The following is a 20,838-nucleotide window of genomic DNA, read 5'->3' on the forward strand; positions in this document are numbered from 1 at the left end:
CCAATTTGTGGGTAACTAAGCTATTCTGATTCCTTGGAAGAACTAGAGAACTTCTGTTAGAGTAAGTGACCAGTCACATTTATAAAGTACAATCCAAGAAATGCACTTCATTTCTTTAAAGTATTTTCGGTAATTTGTAACAGATTATCAGAATATTGTTAGAGAAAAATCCTCTTGAAAACTTGCTTTACCGAGTAAATTAGCTTATAAAGTGTTTGTAAATGAGTGCTTCTAAGGTACCTAAGCTTATGATGTTAGGAAATAAAGATACTTCTTTTAGCGATCTTATTAATATGGTTAATTTTGTGAATACTCCTTCCGTTTCTCCATAAGTAGTAGGAAGATAAACGAGCTCAGTCACTAACATTTCTATTTCTTGATAAGTGGGACCAAATTGATGAAATTATATTTGTGTGATTTTTTTCAAATTTGTAATTGGACATTTTATAACCACCTACTTTGGCTTTTTTGTTTTTATAATGTATATTGAGGTGTTATAACTTCAAGACATTATAATGTCACATATCAGCGTCATCCTTTATATATTTAAATTTCTCACATTTTCCCATTTCAATTGTATTTAGCTTTTCATCATTCTTATTTTTCAACCTTTTTGAAATTTAAATGAAATATAATAAACTGCACATATTTCAGGTATACAATTTGGTCAGTTTTGACCTACATTTATACCTGTGAAACCATCATCACAAGCAAGACAGCACACGTTTTCATCACACTCAGAAGTTTCTTTGTGCCCCTTTGTAATCCATCCCTCTGCCATTCCCACCTTTCTAGGTAACCACTGTTCTGCTTCCTATTGTTATAGATTAGTTTGCATTTTCTAGAATTTTATATAACTATAATCATATAGTGTACGCTTTTTTTAGTTTAGCTTCCTTCACTTAGTATAATGATTTTGATATTCTTCTACATTATTGCATGTGTCAAAGGAGTATTTCTTTTTACTGATGAGTAGTAAGTATTCCTTTGTATGGATATATCACAACTTATTTATCTTGATGGAAATTTGTTTTTCCTCCAGTTTTTAGATAACTTTCCAAATAAAGTTGCTGTAAATATTCATGTACAAGTCTTTATAGGAGCATATATTTTCATTTCTCTTAGGTGAATACCTAGGAGTGGAATGGCTAGATCATATGGTATGTGTATGTTTAGCTTATTAAGAAACTGCCAAAAGGTTTTTTAAAGTGGTTGTAGCGTTTACCTTTCTACCAGCGTTGTATGAGAGTTCCAGCTACTTCACATCCTTACTAACATTAGGTATGATCAGTGTGGGACTACAGAGAAAATATTATGTTTCTGTATGGTTAGCAATTTCTAAACAAATTTTGCTCAGACCTGGGTTAAAAGATAAGTCTTGGGGTTAGTAAGGGATGTACCTCCTCACAGGAATGTGATTACATGTCAAGGAGTAATGAAACTCAGCACCATTGACATATTCCAGGGCTTGGAAACCCAGAGAAGCTTCTTATCGTCTCCTTGGAGACTTTATTTACCTACATGGGTATTAGACATGCACACATTTGTTTCCTTTATGGTGAGCTGTTTGCTCCCATCCAAAAGCTATTAAAATTCATACACTTTTATTTTTCCAAGGAAAATTTCTGACACTAAAGAAGCACATGTCTTTCTCCTTCTCTCAGGAGTTGAAGGAGGAACGACTGTCTCCTATATGAGTTCCCAGGTTCATAATTTTAGTGTTCCTTACCTGTGTTGTAAATCCCAGTATGTGTAGGATGGCATCTGGCTTTCAGCAGGGGAAGAATTTGGCTAAAAGGGGAACCAATGTGGTTATTGTTCTGGGTTAGTGATAATCTATCTCCCCTCCAGGAAATCTTGTGTTAATGTTCCAAATAATGTGAATAAATATAGATACTAAAAGCTTAAGAGTGTTGGGTTTTTTTTTTTGAAAAAAGTTTTAACCATACCGATTACTGTACTACGGCATCATATTGTGGTTTCATTTTATATTTGCTTGATGACTAATGATATTGACATCTTTTTATGTACTTACTGGTTATTTGTATATCTTCCTTTGTGAAGTGCATGTCTCTTGAACACTTTAAAGTTGGGTTTTCTCCTTATTATTGAGTTGTTAGTGCTATTTGCTGTATTTTGGATACAAATTCTTTGTGTATATGTGTTGTGAATATTTTCTCCCATTCTGTGACTTGCCTTTTTCGTTTTCTTAACAGTATCTTTTGAAGAGCAAAAGTTTTTAAAATTTGATAAAGTGCAATTTATCAGTTTTTTATTTTATAGTTCATACTTTTACATTTTTTCAAGAAGCTGTTTCTTACCCCAAGATTGCACAAATGTTATTTTATGTTTCTTCTATGTGTTTTATAGTTTTAGTTGTTACATTTAGACCTGTGATCCATTTGGAGGTAATTTTTGAGTATAGTGTGGAGTAAGGGTTATTCCTACTTTGATGGTCTGTGTTTCTGTTTTCTAAGGTTGTCTCTGAAGTTTGGTGATGCTGAAAATCCCAGAGGTATTGATATAAGGTAGGTATGGATAGCACTTTGGAATGTCATAGGTTCAGCACTTCAGATTAGCTCCATATAATTTATTCATTCAACATGTAAGTATCAAGGGACTGCTGTGTGCCCAGTATTGTGACACATGAAATGCCACATTTATCTAATTACACTGAAAAGTCAGTGATGTTATGATGGGATCCTATAGTAATACTTTCTTTAGTTTCTACCAAAGCAACTATACTTTTTCCCTCTTCCTTTAGCGACCTAGAAAATACATGAACCTGAGAATGTGATACCTCTTGCCTCTGAGCAAAGAATAAAATATGTTAAAGCTCCAAAACTGAGGCTCTAGTTTGAAGTTATTTTCTGTATAGCTCCTTACAACTGAGTCACACTTATCATTTAACTGTAACTAAAAATTCTCTGTTAGCTGAATTCCCCAGCAGACAATCAACACAGGCCTGCATTTTTCTGTGTTTATGTATGGAATAATGCATCTGCCAACATTGGCTTATCCAAGCAGTTAGGAACTGCTCCAGGGGTGGGGAGCAATTTGAAGGCATTAAACATTTTTTTCTTATAAAAATATAATGCTCCTTTCCTATAGGAGCAACCTTTTAGTGGAGATAAGCAGCCGTGTCTTTAACATTTCTTGAAAAACCAGAAGGATGTGCTAGGGCAGTCTTTCCTAAGCTGTGTTCTATGGAACACTTTTGCTCTGTGTAAATGTTTATCATATTTCCAGAAAAGGGGTCCTGTGGTCAAACGTGTTTGAGAAAGACTGCACAGCGTGTCCTCTTGGAGATTCACGGTATAAATCTGTATGTTGAAGTTTCTGTGAAGACGCGCTCTTAAGGAAGATTGCTGCACTTGGTGACTTTGATTAACCTAGCATTTCCTGTCTTTTCTTTTTGTTGTTGATGGTTGTTCAGCAGTTAGTTGTGATTTTGGTGTTTTCGTAAGAGGAGATGAGCTCAAGTCCTTCTACTCTGCCGTCTTGTCTCCAGTCCCCCTTCCTTTCTTTTTTTGCCTCTAACCTAGCATTTCCTATGTTTAACCTTGGAAAGCTCTTTCCTCAACATGTGCCTACATATCATGGGATAAGAGTGTTTCACTGGTCATAGTTTAGAACATGCATGCCATCATCTTTCAGAGACACTTTATAGAATCTCACAAGGTGACCAGACACATATACATATCTGTTTGATATAGGAATGGGGAATATTTTTGATTCAAATAGCACCTTTTAAAAATTTTTCCCTAGAGGAAAGTAGCTTTTTGATTATTATTTTTTCTGATGGTAAAGCTATGTGGCTGACATTGTCAGTGTACCTTGTCTATATCCTGTTGGGCATTTCCATTTGAGAGCACTATAGTCCACCAGCTCAACTTTTTTTTTAAAAGATGATTTATTTATTTATTTAAAGATTTATTTATCATTTATTTATTTTATTTATTTTTGGCTGTGTCAGGTCTTAGTTGCAGCATGCGGGATCTTGCGTTGCGGTGTGTGGGCTTCTCTCTAGTTGTGGAATGCAGGTTTTCTCTCTTTAGTTGTGGAGCACAGGTTCCAGGGTGCGTGGGCTCTGTAGTTTGTGGTACGCGGGCTGTCGTTGAGGCGTGTGCGTTCAGTAGTTGTGGCGCACAGGCTTAGTTGCTCCATGACTTGTGGGATCTTAGTTCCCTGACCAGGGATCAAACCTGCATCCCCTGCATTGGAAGGTAGATTCTTTACCACTGGACCCCCAGGGAAGTCCCCACCACCTCAAGTTTCAACTGCCAGCCATTCTTTGCCTAAAAGCTTTCTCTGGCCAAAGGGGCCCACTGCCTCCCATCTGTACCCCAGCAATGACTGAAAGAAGTCTGTAAATATCCTAGCTCCCTCACCCTCGGGTGAGATAACTCAGAGGTGTGTGTTCTACGCTGTCTCCCAGGATTCCCTGTGGGCATTAAGCCCCTGTCGCTCATGGTGGAAGCTTGCTTACCTTTGTCCTTTGGGGCTGCCTTCCATTCCTCTGTCATTTCTCTTCTCTCTCTTCTACATACTTTTGTTTGCTTGTTTGTTTGCTTTTATTTGCAATACTTCATTAAAAAATTTTTTTAATTGAAGTATACTTCAACTATAGTTCATTTACAGTGCTGTATAAGTTTTGTACAGCAAAGTGATTCAGTTATACACACACACATATATGTGTATGTATATATATATATTCTTTTTCATATTCTTTTCCATTATGGTTTATTTCAGGATACTGAATATAGTTCCCTGTGCTATACAGTAGGATCTTGTTGTTTATTTATTATATATATAGTAGTTCATATCTGCTAATCCCAAACTCCTAATTTATCCCTCCCCACCCCTTCCCCTTTGGTAACCATAAGTTTGTTTTTTATGTCTGTTAAGTCTGTTTCTGTTTTGTATCAGTTTTTAGATTCCACATATAATTGAGCATGTGTAGAGATGTGGATGGACCTAGAGACTGTCATACAGAGTAAAGTAAGTCAGAAAGAGAAAAACAAATATCGTATATTCACACATATATGTGGAATCTAGAAAAATGGTACAGATGAACCAGTTTGCAAGGCAGAAATAGAGACACAGATGTAGAGAACAAATGTATGGACACCAAGGGGAGAAAGAGGAGAGGTGGGATGAACTGGGAGATTGGGTTTGACATATATACACCAATATGTATAAAATAGATAATTAATGAGAACCTGCTGTATAACACAGGGAATTCTACCTCACTTTGCTGTACAGTAGAAACTAACACAACATTGTAAAACAACTGTACCCCATTAAAGAAAAAAAACAATAGAATACTACTCAGCCATAAAAAAGAATGAAATAATGTCATTTGCAGCAACATGGATGGACCGAGAGATTATCATACTAAGTGAAGTAAGTCAGAAAGAGAAAGACAAATGTCATATGATATTCTACATTTTTTGGATGACTAAATTCCCCAATAAATTTGGGATCACCTCCACAAAATACTTGTATTCACATCCTTGTCTCAGGGTCTGCTTCTGTAGGAGCCCAAGCTAAGACAAGGTTATATATATCTGTTGAAAACTGAAAGATTGGGAAATACTGAGCTATAAAAAGAAAATGAAAATCATTCATAATCCAACCACCATTGGTCATCACAATTAACATTTGTGTTTTCTATTTTTACTTTTTTTTATTGTGGTAAAAGTTACATAACATAAAAGTTACCATTTTAAAGTGTTCACGTCTGTGGCACTTAGTACATTCACAATATTGTACAACCATCACCTCTGTGTAGTTCCAGAGCATTTTATCACTCCAAAAGGAAACACCCTACCCCTTAGCAGTCGCTCCCCATTCCCCCTCCTAGCCCCTGGCAACCACCAGTCTGCTTTCTGTCTCTGGATTTGCCTGTTCTGGACATTTCATATAAATGGGATCATACAACATATGACCTTTTATGTCTTACTTTTCCAACGTATCCTTTTAAAAGAGCAACTTGGAAGGGCAGGAACAGAAGTAGGCACTGAGCTGTTCCATCCACCTCCCTCCCTCCTCCTTGTTTAACAACAGGCACCCTGTGTGGTTGCCAGGGGCTCTCCTGGCCTGCTGGAGCACCCTTTGCCTGCATGTCCACCAGAGGGCCAGACATCCCCCAGGGCAGCCGTAACCAACAGGCGTTTCCAGATATCCCAGCAGGACAGAGCCAAAGTCGCCCTCCAGGGACCCTGCTGGATGTACGCCCTTACTTGTTCTCCCCTCCCTCTGCCTGTTTCACATCTTTCCTCTCCTGTCCTCCTGGGATTTTCTTAAAAAAACACTTGCCCACAAATCCTTGCTCAGGCTCTGCTCCAGGAACCAGCACAGGTTTGAGAGGCCAGGGCAGAGGGTGTCATGTCCCCCAGGCCCATGGGCATGACATTCCTGCCCTCAAGTGGGCCAAGAGACACAGAACCAAAGACCCTGTGGGCTGGACAGCTGTTTGGCAAAACGACCCAGTGTTTTCACCAGGAAGGATTTTTTTCGAGCAGTTCCGTTGGTGCATTAATGTTCCCACCACACTGAGGCTGTGTCAGAACAGCCTCAATCTCAGGCCATTATCTGAAACAGGGCTGCAAACAATGTGGCGGGCTCCACCCCAGCCCTGAGCACAACAGAAGTCACTTCCAGGGAATCCAGAGCCAGCCTGCCCTTTCTGGGAATGGCTTGTCTGTCCCATTGCCCTTTGGAACAGCTGACTCCAGAGTCCAGATCTGAGATGTCCACCACCTCCATCCTTCTGGCCTTCAGCGTTCTCAGTGGTTTGTTGCAGTGGGCGGGGATGGCCAGACTCAATTGCATCCCTCAAAAAACCTTTCTGTATCTGAGTCAGGAGCCCAGGGTGAGCAGGGGCTGTCCCAGATAACAACGAATGTTTTATAACAACAGGCCAGCACAGAGCATTCTATTTAAACAAGCACAACCTATTTTACAGATGAGGAAAGCAAGGCCCAGTTGGGTTGTTTAACAACACTTACCATACCACTAATAAGAGCTGTATTTCTGAGAACTCTTTTGGCTGCATAAAGTCAAAAGGTAACTGATTAATAGGATTGAAAGTGTTAGCTTCAGACACTTAACTTACCTCACCAGGGCAGCATCTTTTTCCATCTCTTGGCTCTGCTGTCCTTGTGTCAGTTTCATTCTCAGGCTGGAAAGATGGTGGCCAGCTGACAGTTATCCACTTAAGCAACATAAAAGAACTCTGTTGCTTGCTAGCTATAGCACAGCTTACATCTTATTGACCCAGCCTGGGGCATATGCCTCTCTCTAAACTGATCACAGTGATTAAAGGGCCACCATACACTGATTGGCAGGGTCCGGGAGACCACTGAGAGGGGAGAGGGTCAGCCCTATACACACCAAGATGCTGTTCCCAGAAGGAGCAGGAACATAACCTACAGGTGGGCAGAGCCAGGATCAAAACCCAAGCTTTCACCCTGAGCTATACTGATCTCAGCTGCTTTCTTTTTCTTTTTTCCATTTAAAAAAATTGAAATATAGTTGATTTACAATGTTGTTAGTTTCAGGTGTATAACAAAGTGGGTAAACATATTAACATTTTGATCTCTGTCTTTCCAGAATTTTTTTCTATGCAGTCACACATTTTTAATGAAAAACGTGATTATGACATATGCATGTTATAACTTTTTTATTGCTAGAGAATATTCCATTCCAAAATGGCTAAGAGTAAGGGCTCTGGTCTCAGATGGGATTCTAAGCCCAGCTTCAGTGCTTACTCTCTGAGTAAACTTGCACAAGTTAGTTACTTAACCCCCTTGTGTCTTAGATTCCTCATCTGCAAAATGAGGATAATAATATTCTCTATCTCATGGTGTTGTAGTGAAGATTAAATAAAATATACATAAAGAATTTAGAGAGATGCTTGACACGTAGTAAGAGCTATTTTATTTTTGACCATTATTTATTTAGCTACTTCTATATTATTGTCCATTTAGTTTTTCTCAATTTTTTTGCAATAATAAATTTTTTTTAATTTTAAAAAAGAAAAAATACCCAAGCTTTTTGTGTTTTTCCTTTTGTAGGAATTTGTATTGCTCACTTTGGGGCGTTCTCCTGTTACTTGCTTTCATTCCCACCCATCAGGAGGCTCTTGTTCAGAACTAGAAAGTAAAAGCCTCTCTCTGAGCCAGTTCTACTACCTGACAAAAGAGGGCGCAGTTGTACTGTTCGTCAACAGTGTCCTGCATCAGCAAATGTAAAAGTGCTTTGGGGGTAATACTGTTTTATAATCATTGTCAGATTCACCCTTACCAGTTACAACAAATTGTCCATCCAGAGCTGGTTTAATTTGCACCGAGTCGAGGTTATTTTCAATAATTCAATTCCAGCAACTTTTAATGCAACTGGCATGTTTGCTCTGTCAAGTTACTCCTACCACTGCCAACGCGTCAGCAGCCTGCAGCGGTATGATACCCTTTTGTTGCCCAGTGACACCAATGATATGTCAAGCCTGTGGGAGGTCACTTTTGTTGATTTCCAGGTAATAAACTAAAGCATATGCTCAATGCACCTGTGTGTTTGGTGCCAAAGAAATTCTGTTTGTTTGAAAACATAGATGTTTAAGGAAAAGAGAGGAGTAGATATCTTTAAAATTATATTAGTATGAATTATGTTCCTTATCTTCTAAGGTATGAAATAGAATAGGATCAAGTATTTCCTCTTCCTGCACAGTGATCCCCCCTGCCCCCCACAAGGACTTTCTTTTATATAAAGGTTTATCCAGTCACTAGTAATTATCAGCGAGGAATGCCAGCAATGTAAGCCAGAGTGAAGCTGTGGCATGAGCCCAGTGACTGACACTTCCTGGAGCAAGAGGCCCTTCTGGGGAGAGGAATTGTCAGACATTTATTTTATTTCCTTCAGGGAGAGGAGCAGTGATCCTATCAGGGCAGATAAGAAGTACATCTGAAGTGTGAGTGACAGCTTTGGCATTTAGCATAGGAATGAAACTGTCAGCCAGGGAGTCAAAAATATCCTAAAGATCCTCTTGAAAGTATTTGGGGAAAGGCATAGAGGCATAAGAAGTTCCTTTTCACCAACAGAATCACGGGCTGAGAGACATCTGTCAACTTCCTCTGACCTGTTTACCTGTGAAAAAAGCTTAACTTGTTCTTCCAACTCCCTGAAATAGGCAGGGTTTTACATGTGCCTTTTATGGGTTCTTCCCAACCTTTTCCATATATAAATATATATTTATTCCCCTTCCCCCCAGGTTGGAGAAGTGTGGTGAGGTAGTTTGGGGTAGGGAAGGAGTTTGCATTTTGGAGTTCGAAAGACATGGTTTTGAATTACTTCTCAGCCACTTGGGCAAGTTACTCCACCCTCTCGATTTCTGACCTGTCTTTATGGATGTAAAGAATTCATGGCCTAATATATATGTGGCAACACCCAGGACCGTGTTAGGCATGGATTAACAATAACTAATCCTTATGAGTCCTCTTTGTGTGTTGGCACTGTTGTAGTTATTTTACATATTTTGTCTTCGAAACTTATCATAATGCTGCAAGATAGCTGTTATTATCCCTGTTTTACAAGTGAGATGACTGAAACTCTGATGATTACATAATTGTTCAAAGTGATACAATTGGTAACTGGTAGAGGCAGAATTTGAATTGTGGACTGGCTCCAAAGACAATTTATAATACATGTAATATATATATCTATTTATATAATATTTATAAAGTATATATTGTATCTATTTCTCTCACACTTTTAAAAGAGAAGTAGGTGGAAAGGGGAATGAGGGGGTAATAATGAAAACAAGGAATAATTCACACATAATCTTGCCTAACAGATGAATTGACTGATTTATAGCTCTACCTTGTTCCAGAAATGACTTACAATGACTTATAGAAATACTTCAAGAAAAATAACTTTGAAAAATGGGCAAACCACTTCACACCCATTAAGTCGATTATTATAAAAAAAAAAAAAATCCCCAAACTGAAAATAACAGCTGTTGCAAGGATGTGGAGAAATTAGAACCCTTGTACATTGCTGGTGGAAATGTAAAATGGTGCAGCCACTATGGAAAACCGTATGGTGGTTCCTCAAAAAATTAAACATAGAATTACCATGTGATTCAATAATTCCACTTCCGATTATATACCTAAAAGAATTGAAAACAGAGACATGAACAGATATTTGTGCATCCATGTTCATAGCAGCGTTATTGACAGCAGCCAAAAGATGGACATAACCCAAATGTCTATCAGTGGATGACTGAAAAATAAAATCTATCATATACATACAATGAAATATTATTTAGCCCTAGAAAGGAAGGAAATTCAGATAAATGCAACAGCATGAATGAACCTTGAGGGTATTATGCCAAGTGAAATAAACCAGACACAAAAGGACAAATATTTGTATGATTCTACTTATGAGGTACTAGAGTAGTCACATTTGAAGACAGAAAGTAGAATGGCAGTTGCTGGGGGCTGGGGGAAGAGGGGACTGGAGAGTTAGTGTTTAATTGGTACAGAGTGTCAGTTTTGCAAGATGAAAAGAGTTTTGGAGATGGATGGTGGTGATGGTTGCACAATGATGTGAATGTACTTGATGCCCCTGAACCATACACCTAAAAATGGTTAAGATGGTAGATTTTATGTGTATTTTACAATAAAAAGTATAAACCAAAAAATGGGAAGGCATGGGATTAAGGAAAACAAAAGGAGGAAAAGATCAGCTAAACCACTAGTGAAGCTGGTACACAAAACCATGAGACCATCTGTCTGCCCTGGCTGGAAGCAGCACAGTAATTTCGCTCTGAAGCTCTTGAGCAGCCAGCATGAGAAAGAATCACCCTTCACGTGTTCATGGGGTTTATAAGACTACTGAGAATGTGCTTGTGAGGAGCACATTCATCCCTGGTGTTGTGCAGTGCGTGACAGCATCCTCAGCAGCAGCCTCATGGGGGACAGAGCACTGGGCGTCAGAGGTGGACCTTGTAAAACACTCTTCATGTGGACAGATGCAGAAGCAAGCCCAGTCCAGGGAAGAGGTAGTGCTGGTGGTGATGGAGGTTAAGGTATGCATACAAAAGGCTGCGTTCCACATCTACAGCTTTGCTGATCTATCTGGTTTATTCTAGGAATAAAGTATAGAGTGATGTCACATGCATGGCAAACTCAGGTGCCTCAGGTGAAAGCTCACATGCCTCAGGTGGGCCAGCTGGGGACTTCGGCAAAATGTAGCCGGCATCACAAGAGGTATATTTTATAAAACTTCAGCTAATTTTTGCTTTGTAGGAATGCAGGCCCAATCTTGCTGGATCTTCTGACTTTTCAATTAAAGATAGAAATGTAGATTCCTGGGGGAGGTTTTCAGGATGTTCAGAACTCTGGGCCAAACAAAACTTACCTGTGGGCTGGATACAGAGTGTTTACAATCTCTAGTCCAGAACGTGGATAGACAATGTGTCCCTCAGGCATCCTCCACAGATATTGTTCTCAGTCATGTCTTAAAAGGTAAGTGGCAGTCAGCGTGAGGGCATTCTCTTTGGCTGGAGTTGCAGCATCAAATGAGGCCATCTTTTGTCATTGAGGAGCTTGACTCTTCGGGCTAGTGCCTGAAGAGAAGGCCACTTTGCCTCTTCATAGACAGGCCAAGTATCCTAAAAGCCAGGCCAAGAGTCTCCTTCAGCAGTTGTTTTGGTTCAGTCTAAGCACAGGTAGTTGGGCAAGCAAGGCCCCTAATGTCTACGGTATGATGGGTGGCTACAATCATTTTAGCATGGAAACATGGTAAAGTGTCCACCTAAGTCTTAAAAATGGATCCTCAGTAAAGCATTCATGGGTAATTCAATTTTCTGATGTACCCTTTTAAAACCAACTAGGTGACTGAATGAGTTGTAGGGTTATATTCTAAAAGCTAGCCGAATGTGGAAGCTGCCTTCTACAAATGATTGTTCTCATTTAGAATCATTACTCTGTAGACTCTGTAGCCGCTGTTTCTTTATTGTGATAGTATTTAGATGATGGGGCCAGTTGTCGATTTGAACCTCTCCTAGTTCCAATTAATTAAATCACTTCATTGCACATATGAGAAAGCTTTTCTTTCAATTCTCTGAGCAGACTGCAAGTGGTATACAGGTCTTCCAAAAACAGTACCAAGTCTGCATGGTACATCTGATAAAGAAGGAGAGTTAGTGATGGGGGGAAAAAAAGACACAATATACCAGGAGTTACGGAGTTGTAAACTGAGAAGTGCCTCTGAAACCAGACTGCTAAGGTTTGAATTACAACTTCATTGTACTTAATACTGTGTGACTCTGGGCAAGTTACTTAACTTTTCAGTGCCTGTTTCCTCATCCATAAATTAGGATAAAATAGTAACTTATTCATAGGCTCTTGTAAGTATTAAATGAGTTAAGGCAGTGTCTGGTATGTTAAAAAAAAATCTTCAATAAGTGTTAGCTTTTATTATCTATATTTTACGTCACTGGGAATCATATCTTCCCTTAAAAGACTCTTCCTATCTACTTCCTGTCAATAGAATCAAAGGCAGAGAAAGTGAGAATTACTATTCTTTGCGAAATTTATATTAACACATAAAATTTTGAGTAGGCTTTGAATTTTAGAGACAACAGACGTGGTTTTAGGTGAACTAAGGATCAGATAAAAGAGGTTTTATTTCAGAGCCTTGAATTTCTCTGGCCACTTAATTATGACAACCATATATCCCAGAGTTTCTGGGTCAGTCTTGATTTAAAATTAAGTTTCACTGTCCCCAAGAGCACACTCACATTTGTTAGATAATGTGTTTAAATTATTCAGCAAATATGGCCTCAGTATTTAAATTTGACTGATTAGGGCTCTAGAACCCCTAGCCCAACTGTGAAGCAGATTTTCAGAGGAAAGAGTATGTCACTTCAGCTCTTTCCTCTTGACAGATCCAAGGCTTTACCATTAAGGGGGGGACAGTTTTCCAAGGCCCGAGACTGCACCTCTTCCTTCTCACCAGCCATTCCAATCAGCCTGGCAATGTCCCTGATCCTGCCCTGCACATGTTCATCTACCTGTGCTATCTGGACTGGCACTATGATTTCATCGCCTCTCCGGCTCACTTCTGCCAGTTGAAAGCTCGAGATGCATCAGAAGAGAAGGAGCTGCTGAGGAGCCAGGGAGTCGAATGCTATGAACTGAGAAGCCAACAGATCTGCAAAATTTATGTTTAACCGCACAGGTCCCTCTTCCTCAGGAAGTCCACGATAGGCTCTGAAAGGAGGTGTTCCTGTTGTGTGCTGTTTGACTTGTGATATAAGATTTTCACCAAAAGGCTTGATTTTCTTTTTTTAAAGGAAATACATGCAAAGAATACATTTTGGAACATCCACTGGCCTTCTTAGATAGACTTGGAGCAATGATAAAGGTATCTCAGGAATCCCACGGAGATAAATATGATTGCTGCCCCAAGGTATCTTGAAAGTAAAAGAATATTTCAAGTTAGGGACACCCCCCCCCAAAAAAAGGATGCAATATAAAGAAGGGAAAACACACTTGGTCTTCCTTGCCTTTGTCAGTTTGGATGTGATAAATATAGAAATGATAAATATAAGGTTATCTGGAAGTTCAGAATTTAAAGTATTTTGTAACATAGTTTGCATTTCTCAGAAGTTATATCCCAATTTTGTTTTAAAAAATAGTCTTTTTTTTCTCTGTCACAGAACTGTTTAGGGAAGACTCCTGTCAATATGGTGGAACACTTTATTCAAGGGCATTCTTGTCTTTTTCTTTGCTATTCAGAGGCAGCCCGGTTCAGTTTCTGAAGGAGCAATAATAGTCTTATTTCACTGTGGTGCCAAGACTTGCCTCGTGCGTCTGATTTAGACTTCCATCAGCTCTCCTAGGTACCACTTAAAATAAACAACTAAGCTAAATAAAAACAATTTGCTTACTATGCAAATACATCTCCAAGTCCCCTTCCAGTGAGATAGCATTCCCTAAAGAAATTCTGGAACCACCACTCATCTTCTTATAACCATTTTCTTCCACATGGATTTCCCCATAATCCTTTTCAGTTCTTGGCAGATACTGAAGAATGGCTCACTCTGCATCCTCACCAAAGCTTCTCTAGTATGCCTTCTGTGTTAAAGAGATCTTATGTGTAAAAACTACATTGCATTTCCCTAACTAGGGTTTCACACATGAGCTAGGTTCTACTAAGATACCCTGCACAAAACCTCGAAAGCAGTTGAGAACAATGCAAGATAGGGGGTCATGCACAGAGAAATTGGATCCTCTGGGCAGCTGTGGTGATGGGTCTATAGTCTAGTCTCATCTTTGATGCCAAGTGTGACTGATCATGACTGTGGGATTTCTGGTAAAACAGTCTCATGTTGGACATTTCTTTTGGCTGCAGTATTCTTGGCTGTGAATGTAGATTTGGTTGCAGCCCTCTCAGAATTCTGTAAGCTCCTATTAGTCTGTAGTGAATTCCTTTTTGTTTTTTTTTAATTGAAGTGTATTTGATTTACATCCTTTCTGTTTTAATACCTGGAGTAGATTCTGTAGCCTGCAACTAAGAATCTTAATTTATGTACTTATTTGTACCAAAGATGGTTGCAGGGAGCACACCCTCAAGAAAATGGGAATCTAGGATTGATTATCTGACTCTGTTTAGCTTAAAATTATAGGGGACTTTGTTAGCATTAGAGGATGGAAACTGAGAGCCCGTGCCATTCCATAAAGAAATTTTCATTGTGGTTGCTTTGAGTGTCCACTGGTGGTATAAATGGTTGCTGTGAGAGGCTGTAAGTACATGAAGGGTCAACATAATTTACTGTTCAAGCTGAGACACTTTTGAAAGTAAAAGTGAATGTCATTGACCATTCTAAGATAACAGACATAAACGGGATGGCTCCAGGCAAACTGGGGTATATAGTCACCTTAGGTATGGTGGTAATCCTGTAAGGTAGGCTAGCTCTTTCTAGCTGTGCTGGAGGGTTTACAGAAAGAAAATGATAGCCCAGGATTTTAAATTCACAGCTCAAGGCATGGTGAAAAAAAATCCAGGGAGTTTCTATAACTGATCTGCAAGGATCTCTTACCTCTTGTCAAAAGGCTGACATAGTTGAAAATCACACACAGGTCTGATCCTGCAAATTGGTAAACTGCATTACATGTGGAATTCACAGCCTTACCAGGTCTCCTACATATACAAGAGAACATTTGTTTCAAAATAGAAGGAGACTGAAATAGGAATGGTAACTGTTGGGAGAATTTAGACAACGTAAGGTATATTGAATCCCAAACTCCATTAAGTTTTTCTTGCTAGCAGAATCATCCTCTCTGAGATAAAATGATTCTTGCCTTGCTTGAAGGTCCTGTGATGACCTCATCAGAGACAGTTACCTTGCCCATTTTCCTCAATGCCTCTAGACAATTAGTGTCATATTCTAGCATATTCCAGGGAACCAATTGCAAAGTTAAATATGGGAGAATAAAATTGCAAGGTTTTGCTAATTTCTGCAGCATAAGACCTGGGGAATATATTTGTGAATGGATTCTGGAGGTGCTAGCTCAGAGAGTGAGGTGTATAATTTTAGATCAGGCTGAATCTTTTGAGATAGGTTCTCTTACCAGATTTTGGATTAATTGTGGTGGTTTGAGCAGCTGGGAGTATTTCTAACAGTTTTCTCAGTTGGTTGCTTACAATCTGAAACTCAACAGTGACAGACACAAAATAAAATAGGCCAGAAATTTCTTGGTATACTATGGAGAAAAAAAAAAATTTAAACTTAGAAAATTGGGATATAGGAATGGATTTATCATGTATAACCTGTTCTCCATCCTTATAACTATTTTCCTCTGTGAAGGACCAGAGGATACTCCTTTTGTCATAGCACTGAGAAACACATTGGGAACATGGTATCAGCATTTTTGAAAAGTGTTCCAGTAACTGTCCTCTGTAGTCTATGGGTGAAGGTAAGAGGTGCTATCCTTGAACTAAGGATTCCACTTAGTCTCATAGGGAAGCTGGGATCCTGGAGTGGCCGGGGTCAAATAGCAGCAGAGCAGCCTTAAGGGGCTGAAGGGTGGAGTGTTAATCAGATTAGTTATGTTTATTAATGGTATTCTATGGTAGATTTGGCTAGACAGTCCATTGGAATACTTATTTATCTTAATAATAATAATAAATGATCTAGTTCTGGTGTAAAAAAGACCTTACTTGACCCATCATGGTGGACTCGGAGCTGAGTCTGTTCATGACTTAAGAAGAGAGCCCTTGACTGAAGAAGAGACCTATTAAAAGAAGGTCTTTGGTCTTCGTATCTAATGTTGAATATTATCATGAACAATTGTATGTTTGTCCATCAGGTATCTGTCTTTTTGTATCACTTCTGGTATGTTCTGACTTTTAGGTAAAAAACTGACACTATTCCAATGGGTACTTTTATTATTAACCTAGTATATATGTGATTATTTTCCTATAATTGTTAGTGATGCAGGAGCACAGCCTAAGAGATGTCTGTCTTCCTGGGAGGTCTGGAAAAATATGGCAAAGAAAGTGATGTTTGACATGAGTAGCAGTTAACCAGACAGGGAACATGGAAAAGGACAGATATGGCAGAAGGAAACACATATGCAAAGATTGGACCTTATCATGTGCAGGGAACATGATAAATACATGTATATGGGTTGGCACATACAATGTATTTGGAGAGTGAAAGAGAGATGCAGCTGGAAATGGAGAGAGGAAACAGATCCCTGTGCTCAGGTAAAGACTTAGAATCATGACTTGAGTTAATGGAGAGACCATTGAGAGGATTTTGGAGGATTCAGAGGTTGGTTCAATAAGACATAGTGACCAGGTGGCAAGTCACAAATGACTGGTAGATAACTTATTTTGGGTGCTGGTGGAAGGTGATGCCGATCTCTGCAATCAGGGAGAAACAGGTGAGGGTGGGAGTGGGAAATGGGAGATTCCTGTAGGCAGGTCCTGTAGTAGAGGTCCAAGTAGGTGGTTGAATGTATGGATATGGGGTACAATGAAGAGGTCTGGACTAGAAATAGAAATTCGGAAATGTAGTAGCTGCTGTCAGAGTCCACCCTTGCACCTTACCATTTCAGTGCATCTTGGCCCATCTCTCCTTCTTCAGTAACTGCCCTCAGAGGCTGCTCTGCCTGTGTTCATGGCAGGCTAGAAGTGCTGAGGAATTAATGTCCCCTGGGAGTAACCTTCATATAATGACTCTCAGGAGTTGTGTATAAATACCCCAGCTCATTTTCCCCTTGACTGGAATAACTAGAGTGTTTACACCATTTCCTGGAGCTCCTCAAAGACTATGCTCTTTTGCCCATTGGGGCATCTTTGCTTGATAATGTTCATTTTATTAACTCCCTTCTTTGCTCTGTCTTATTTCCTGCTCCCCTAATGATGTTTCCTGGCATCACCTCCAAAATAAACTGCTTGCATTCAAATCCTTGTCTTGGGATCTGCTTCTCAGGAAACCCAAACTAAGACAAGCAGTAGTGGTCATAGGGGGAAGGTTGAAAACAAGGTGGTAGTGGTGATGGAGAAATGAACGAGATCAGCCAAGGAGAAAGGGTAGTTTGACAATGGATCTCTGGGGAATGCCATTATTTACAGAGTAGGATGAGAAAGAGAACTCTGTAAAGGAGCTAGAGTAGGAGCAATCGGAGAAGAAAGAAGGCAAACCAAGAAAAGGACATTGTCTTAGAAATTAAAGGGAAAAAGGCTTTCAGGATGAGGGGAGTAGTCAGTTATGTCAAATTCTGGAGACAGATCAAGTAAGAAAAGAACGTAAGAAGTGTTTATTCCTTGGATTGATCAAAAGGAGGTCATTGATGAACATCAAACTTCATGGAAAAAGAGAGATTAGAGATACTCTGGGTATTTATTGCCCCAGTTTTCTCCTGGAGGGAATACCTTGGACTGGTTGTATCCCTTCTCTGAAGGGCACTGCCTCTTTTAACATGGCCTCCTACACATGACTCTCTCCTGGCTTTCAGTAATTTCTTATTCCCTTGTCTCTTTGAACTCAGAGGTGATAACAACGCCATTGATAGTAGCCCCAGGTTACTGCATTGTCCCTTATGGATCTGCTGTACCCTACTGGGACCTGCGTAATGGTTTCTTTGTAAATAAACCCTCCTTAAATTATCCTATTTTGAGGGTGCCTGCTTCCTGTTGGGAATCAGACTTATATAGAGGTTTAGAAAAATTAAAATTTATTTGTTGCAATTTTTTATAGCTAGCAGTTTTTCAGAAAGAATTTAAAACATTTTAGTAAGATAGAAGAAACTTGAGTTACGTTGTAGGGTAAGTTAGCAGTTCTGAGGTTGTGGTGGATTTTTTTTTTTTTTTTGCCTCCTGTGACATTATGAACGATGATGTTCACATGTGTAATACTCTCCCATAAACGTGCCCATATGTTGTTACTCTGTGCACCAATTTTCAGGGCCCTATAGCCTGGTAGTCTCCTGAGATCCCTGCTGCATAAAGGTCCATGGGTAACAGAAATAGGTAGCTACAGGCTACAGACAATTCCCAGGTAACAAACTGAGGCTTTCTTACTTAAAAAAGCATATTGGAATGTGAGAGTGTGTTATTATAGGGCAGCCCTTGACTATTCTCTGATTTATGCAAATAGTATAAACAATCATTGCCAACAAGTTGTATGGGCATCCCATAAAGTTGATTGCCTCTATAGTTGGGAACCCCTGGACTGGAAGGAAGGATATAGAGTCCAGGGTGTAGAGAAAGGTTAAAAATATATACTCCAGAGAGGGGAGAAAATTGGTGGAACAAGGTCCTCTGTGTTATAGATTTTCTTCTGGGGATGGGGTGGGGAAGGTACTTGTGCTTCTTCAGTGGAGACACATAGAAGGAACAACCTTCCAGGGAGAATACTGAACACTTGTCCCTTCTGTCTCTATCCCTGCTCGTGGTTTTCATGACCTCACCTTTAAGAGTTAGAGGGTAATGAAATGAACAGATGCAGTTTTCCTGTAACTCTTTGGGACAATCTGTCTTTATTTCAGATTCCTCTCTTTATGGTAGAACTTGCAATGTTTGCTATATGATACTTTCAGTTACTGAGATGAGATCAACAACATTTTATAAGGACCGAAAGAGCAAAACCTCTAGTTCCAAATAAATGGAATTTAAAATGTGGTTTGGACCTTCTGATATTTTATGAAGGAAAAATAGGACAAATGTTGGTAGTCAAATTTAGTTGTTCTAATGTTTATTATTTTGTAACACATGTAACCCTGATGGTGGCCACTTGGATGTCCCCAAACCCTCTGGAATCATCCTTTAGTTTACTCTCCTAATAGAGTGGCTTGAGTCTCCTTAATATGAGAAATAAGTCTGTTCCCCAAGATAGCTGGGAATTCAGCAGGAGGGTGGATTCGTGGCATGAGCAGTAGTGACTTGTATTCTTGTTGTTTCTTCTAGTTCTGATTTCTTGCCTCTTTTGATTTTCAGACACCCCCTCGGTGGCCTCACCTTCTCCCATTGCTCTCAGTTCCTGGAGCTGCTGTCTGACATTGACACGAGTGTCACAGACTTTTGCTGAAAGTTAGAGAATAATATATGGTGTAGCTCTTAAGGAAAAGAGCCTTTCTGCCTCTTCAGAATTCTTTCTTTTTAATCTACCTGGATTAAACTGCAGTCAGGTTTAAAATAACATCTCTTCATCTATTGACCCATCACTCTCTCTCTTTCCTTTATCCATCCATCTGGTACATATGTAAGATGAATGTGGTTTTACAATGTTAAAAAAACTTGAAAGATGTTTAAAAAGTCTATATGTTTAGGCTGTAAAAGATGCATACTAGCTCTTCAAAAGTTATCACAGAAAAGCTTAGGAAATATGAAACAAAGAAATTTTTGTGTTCTTAGTAAAATACTTAACTGTAGAATGCATATTATCACAGTTTTTAAGAAGCTAAATTTTATTTCCAACCCCATTACAGTGATAAAGTGTTCATTTTTATCCAGCAATGGCATTCTGAGCAAAGCTCATCTTTGGCCTCAAGAGTTTGTTGTCACATTTATGTGAGGCATTGGATTTAGAAACCTACTCAGTAGTCTCAGTTCTTCTCCTTAAACAAGGCATACTCTTGTTCCTACTTCAATGAATCATTTCAGTGAGTCCTGAAAATCTCTTTATGTGTTACAAATTTTTCTGCTTTTTGGAGGATCCAAGGTCCAGGATATTATGCCTGTGGAGATTTGGATTAAATGTTCTAACCTTGATTAGTCTTTCCCCCCTTTCTGCAGCTCCTGTGCCCTCGATTCCATCCCTCTTCTTGTTGAGGATGTGCATGTTCCCAAGACTGAGCCTGATTTTCCATTACAGCCCCTTCTTACAGTGATGTTTTCCTTAATGCAGACTGAAATGAGTTCACTTCATGTTTAAACGCCTTGTGGTTAGAACTCAGGACTTGCCAGCCTCCTCCATTTGTTTGCAGTTTGCATCTATTTCACCCTGCAGCTGCAAAAGAGTTTTCTGATTTGGTTTCAGGGAGATCAATTCTGAACTGACCTCGAGTGCAGGAAAACCTCTGCAGGGACAGATGCAGATTTTGAAGCACTATTTAGAAGACCCTCTTTAGGAAAATGAATATAAAATTATAAATATAAATTAGGCATAAAGCTGATTATTTATTTAGAGAAAACAATAACAAAAATTTTAAGAGTTGACTGAGTTTGAAATAGTTTATTTTTACAACTTTTTCAAAAACCTACTTTCATGAGAATGTAATGCTAAGGACCCTTCTAGGGCCATGGAAGAGACCTGTATAA

The 20,838-nt window shown here is 39.2% G+C and overlaps 1 protein-coding gene across 1 annotated transcript in view; it reads left to right on the plus strand.

Moving 5' to 3' along the window:
- The window catches only part of LOC112392589 (V-type proton ATPase subunit S1-like protein), a 39,118-nt gene extending 25,881 nt beyond the window's left edge, over window positions 1–13,237 (plus strand). Inside the window, 5 exon segments of the mRNA XM_024734372.1 lie at window positions 2,478–2,528; window positions 8,299–8,539; window positions 12,953–12,964; window positions 12,966–13,053; window positions 13,056–13,237. Coding sequence (XP_024590140.1) covers window positions 2,478–2,528; window positions 8,299–8,539; window positions 12,953–12,964; window positions 12,966–13,053; window positions 13,056–13,237 — 574 coding nt within the window.
- Window positions 13,238–20,838: the final 7,601 nt, after the last annotated feature.

This window comes from Neophocaena asiaeorientalis, unplaced genomic scaffold, assembly GCF_003031525.2.
Source record: "Neophocaena asiaeorientalis asiaeorientalis breed wild unplaced genomic scaffold, Neophocaena_asiaeorientalis_V1.1 scaffold184, whole genome shotgun sequence".
Classification (NCBI taxonomy): Eukaryota; Metazoa; Chordata; class Mammalia; order Artiodactyla; family Phocoenidae; genus Neophocaena; species Neophocaena asiaeorientalis.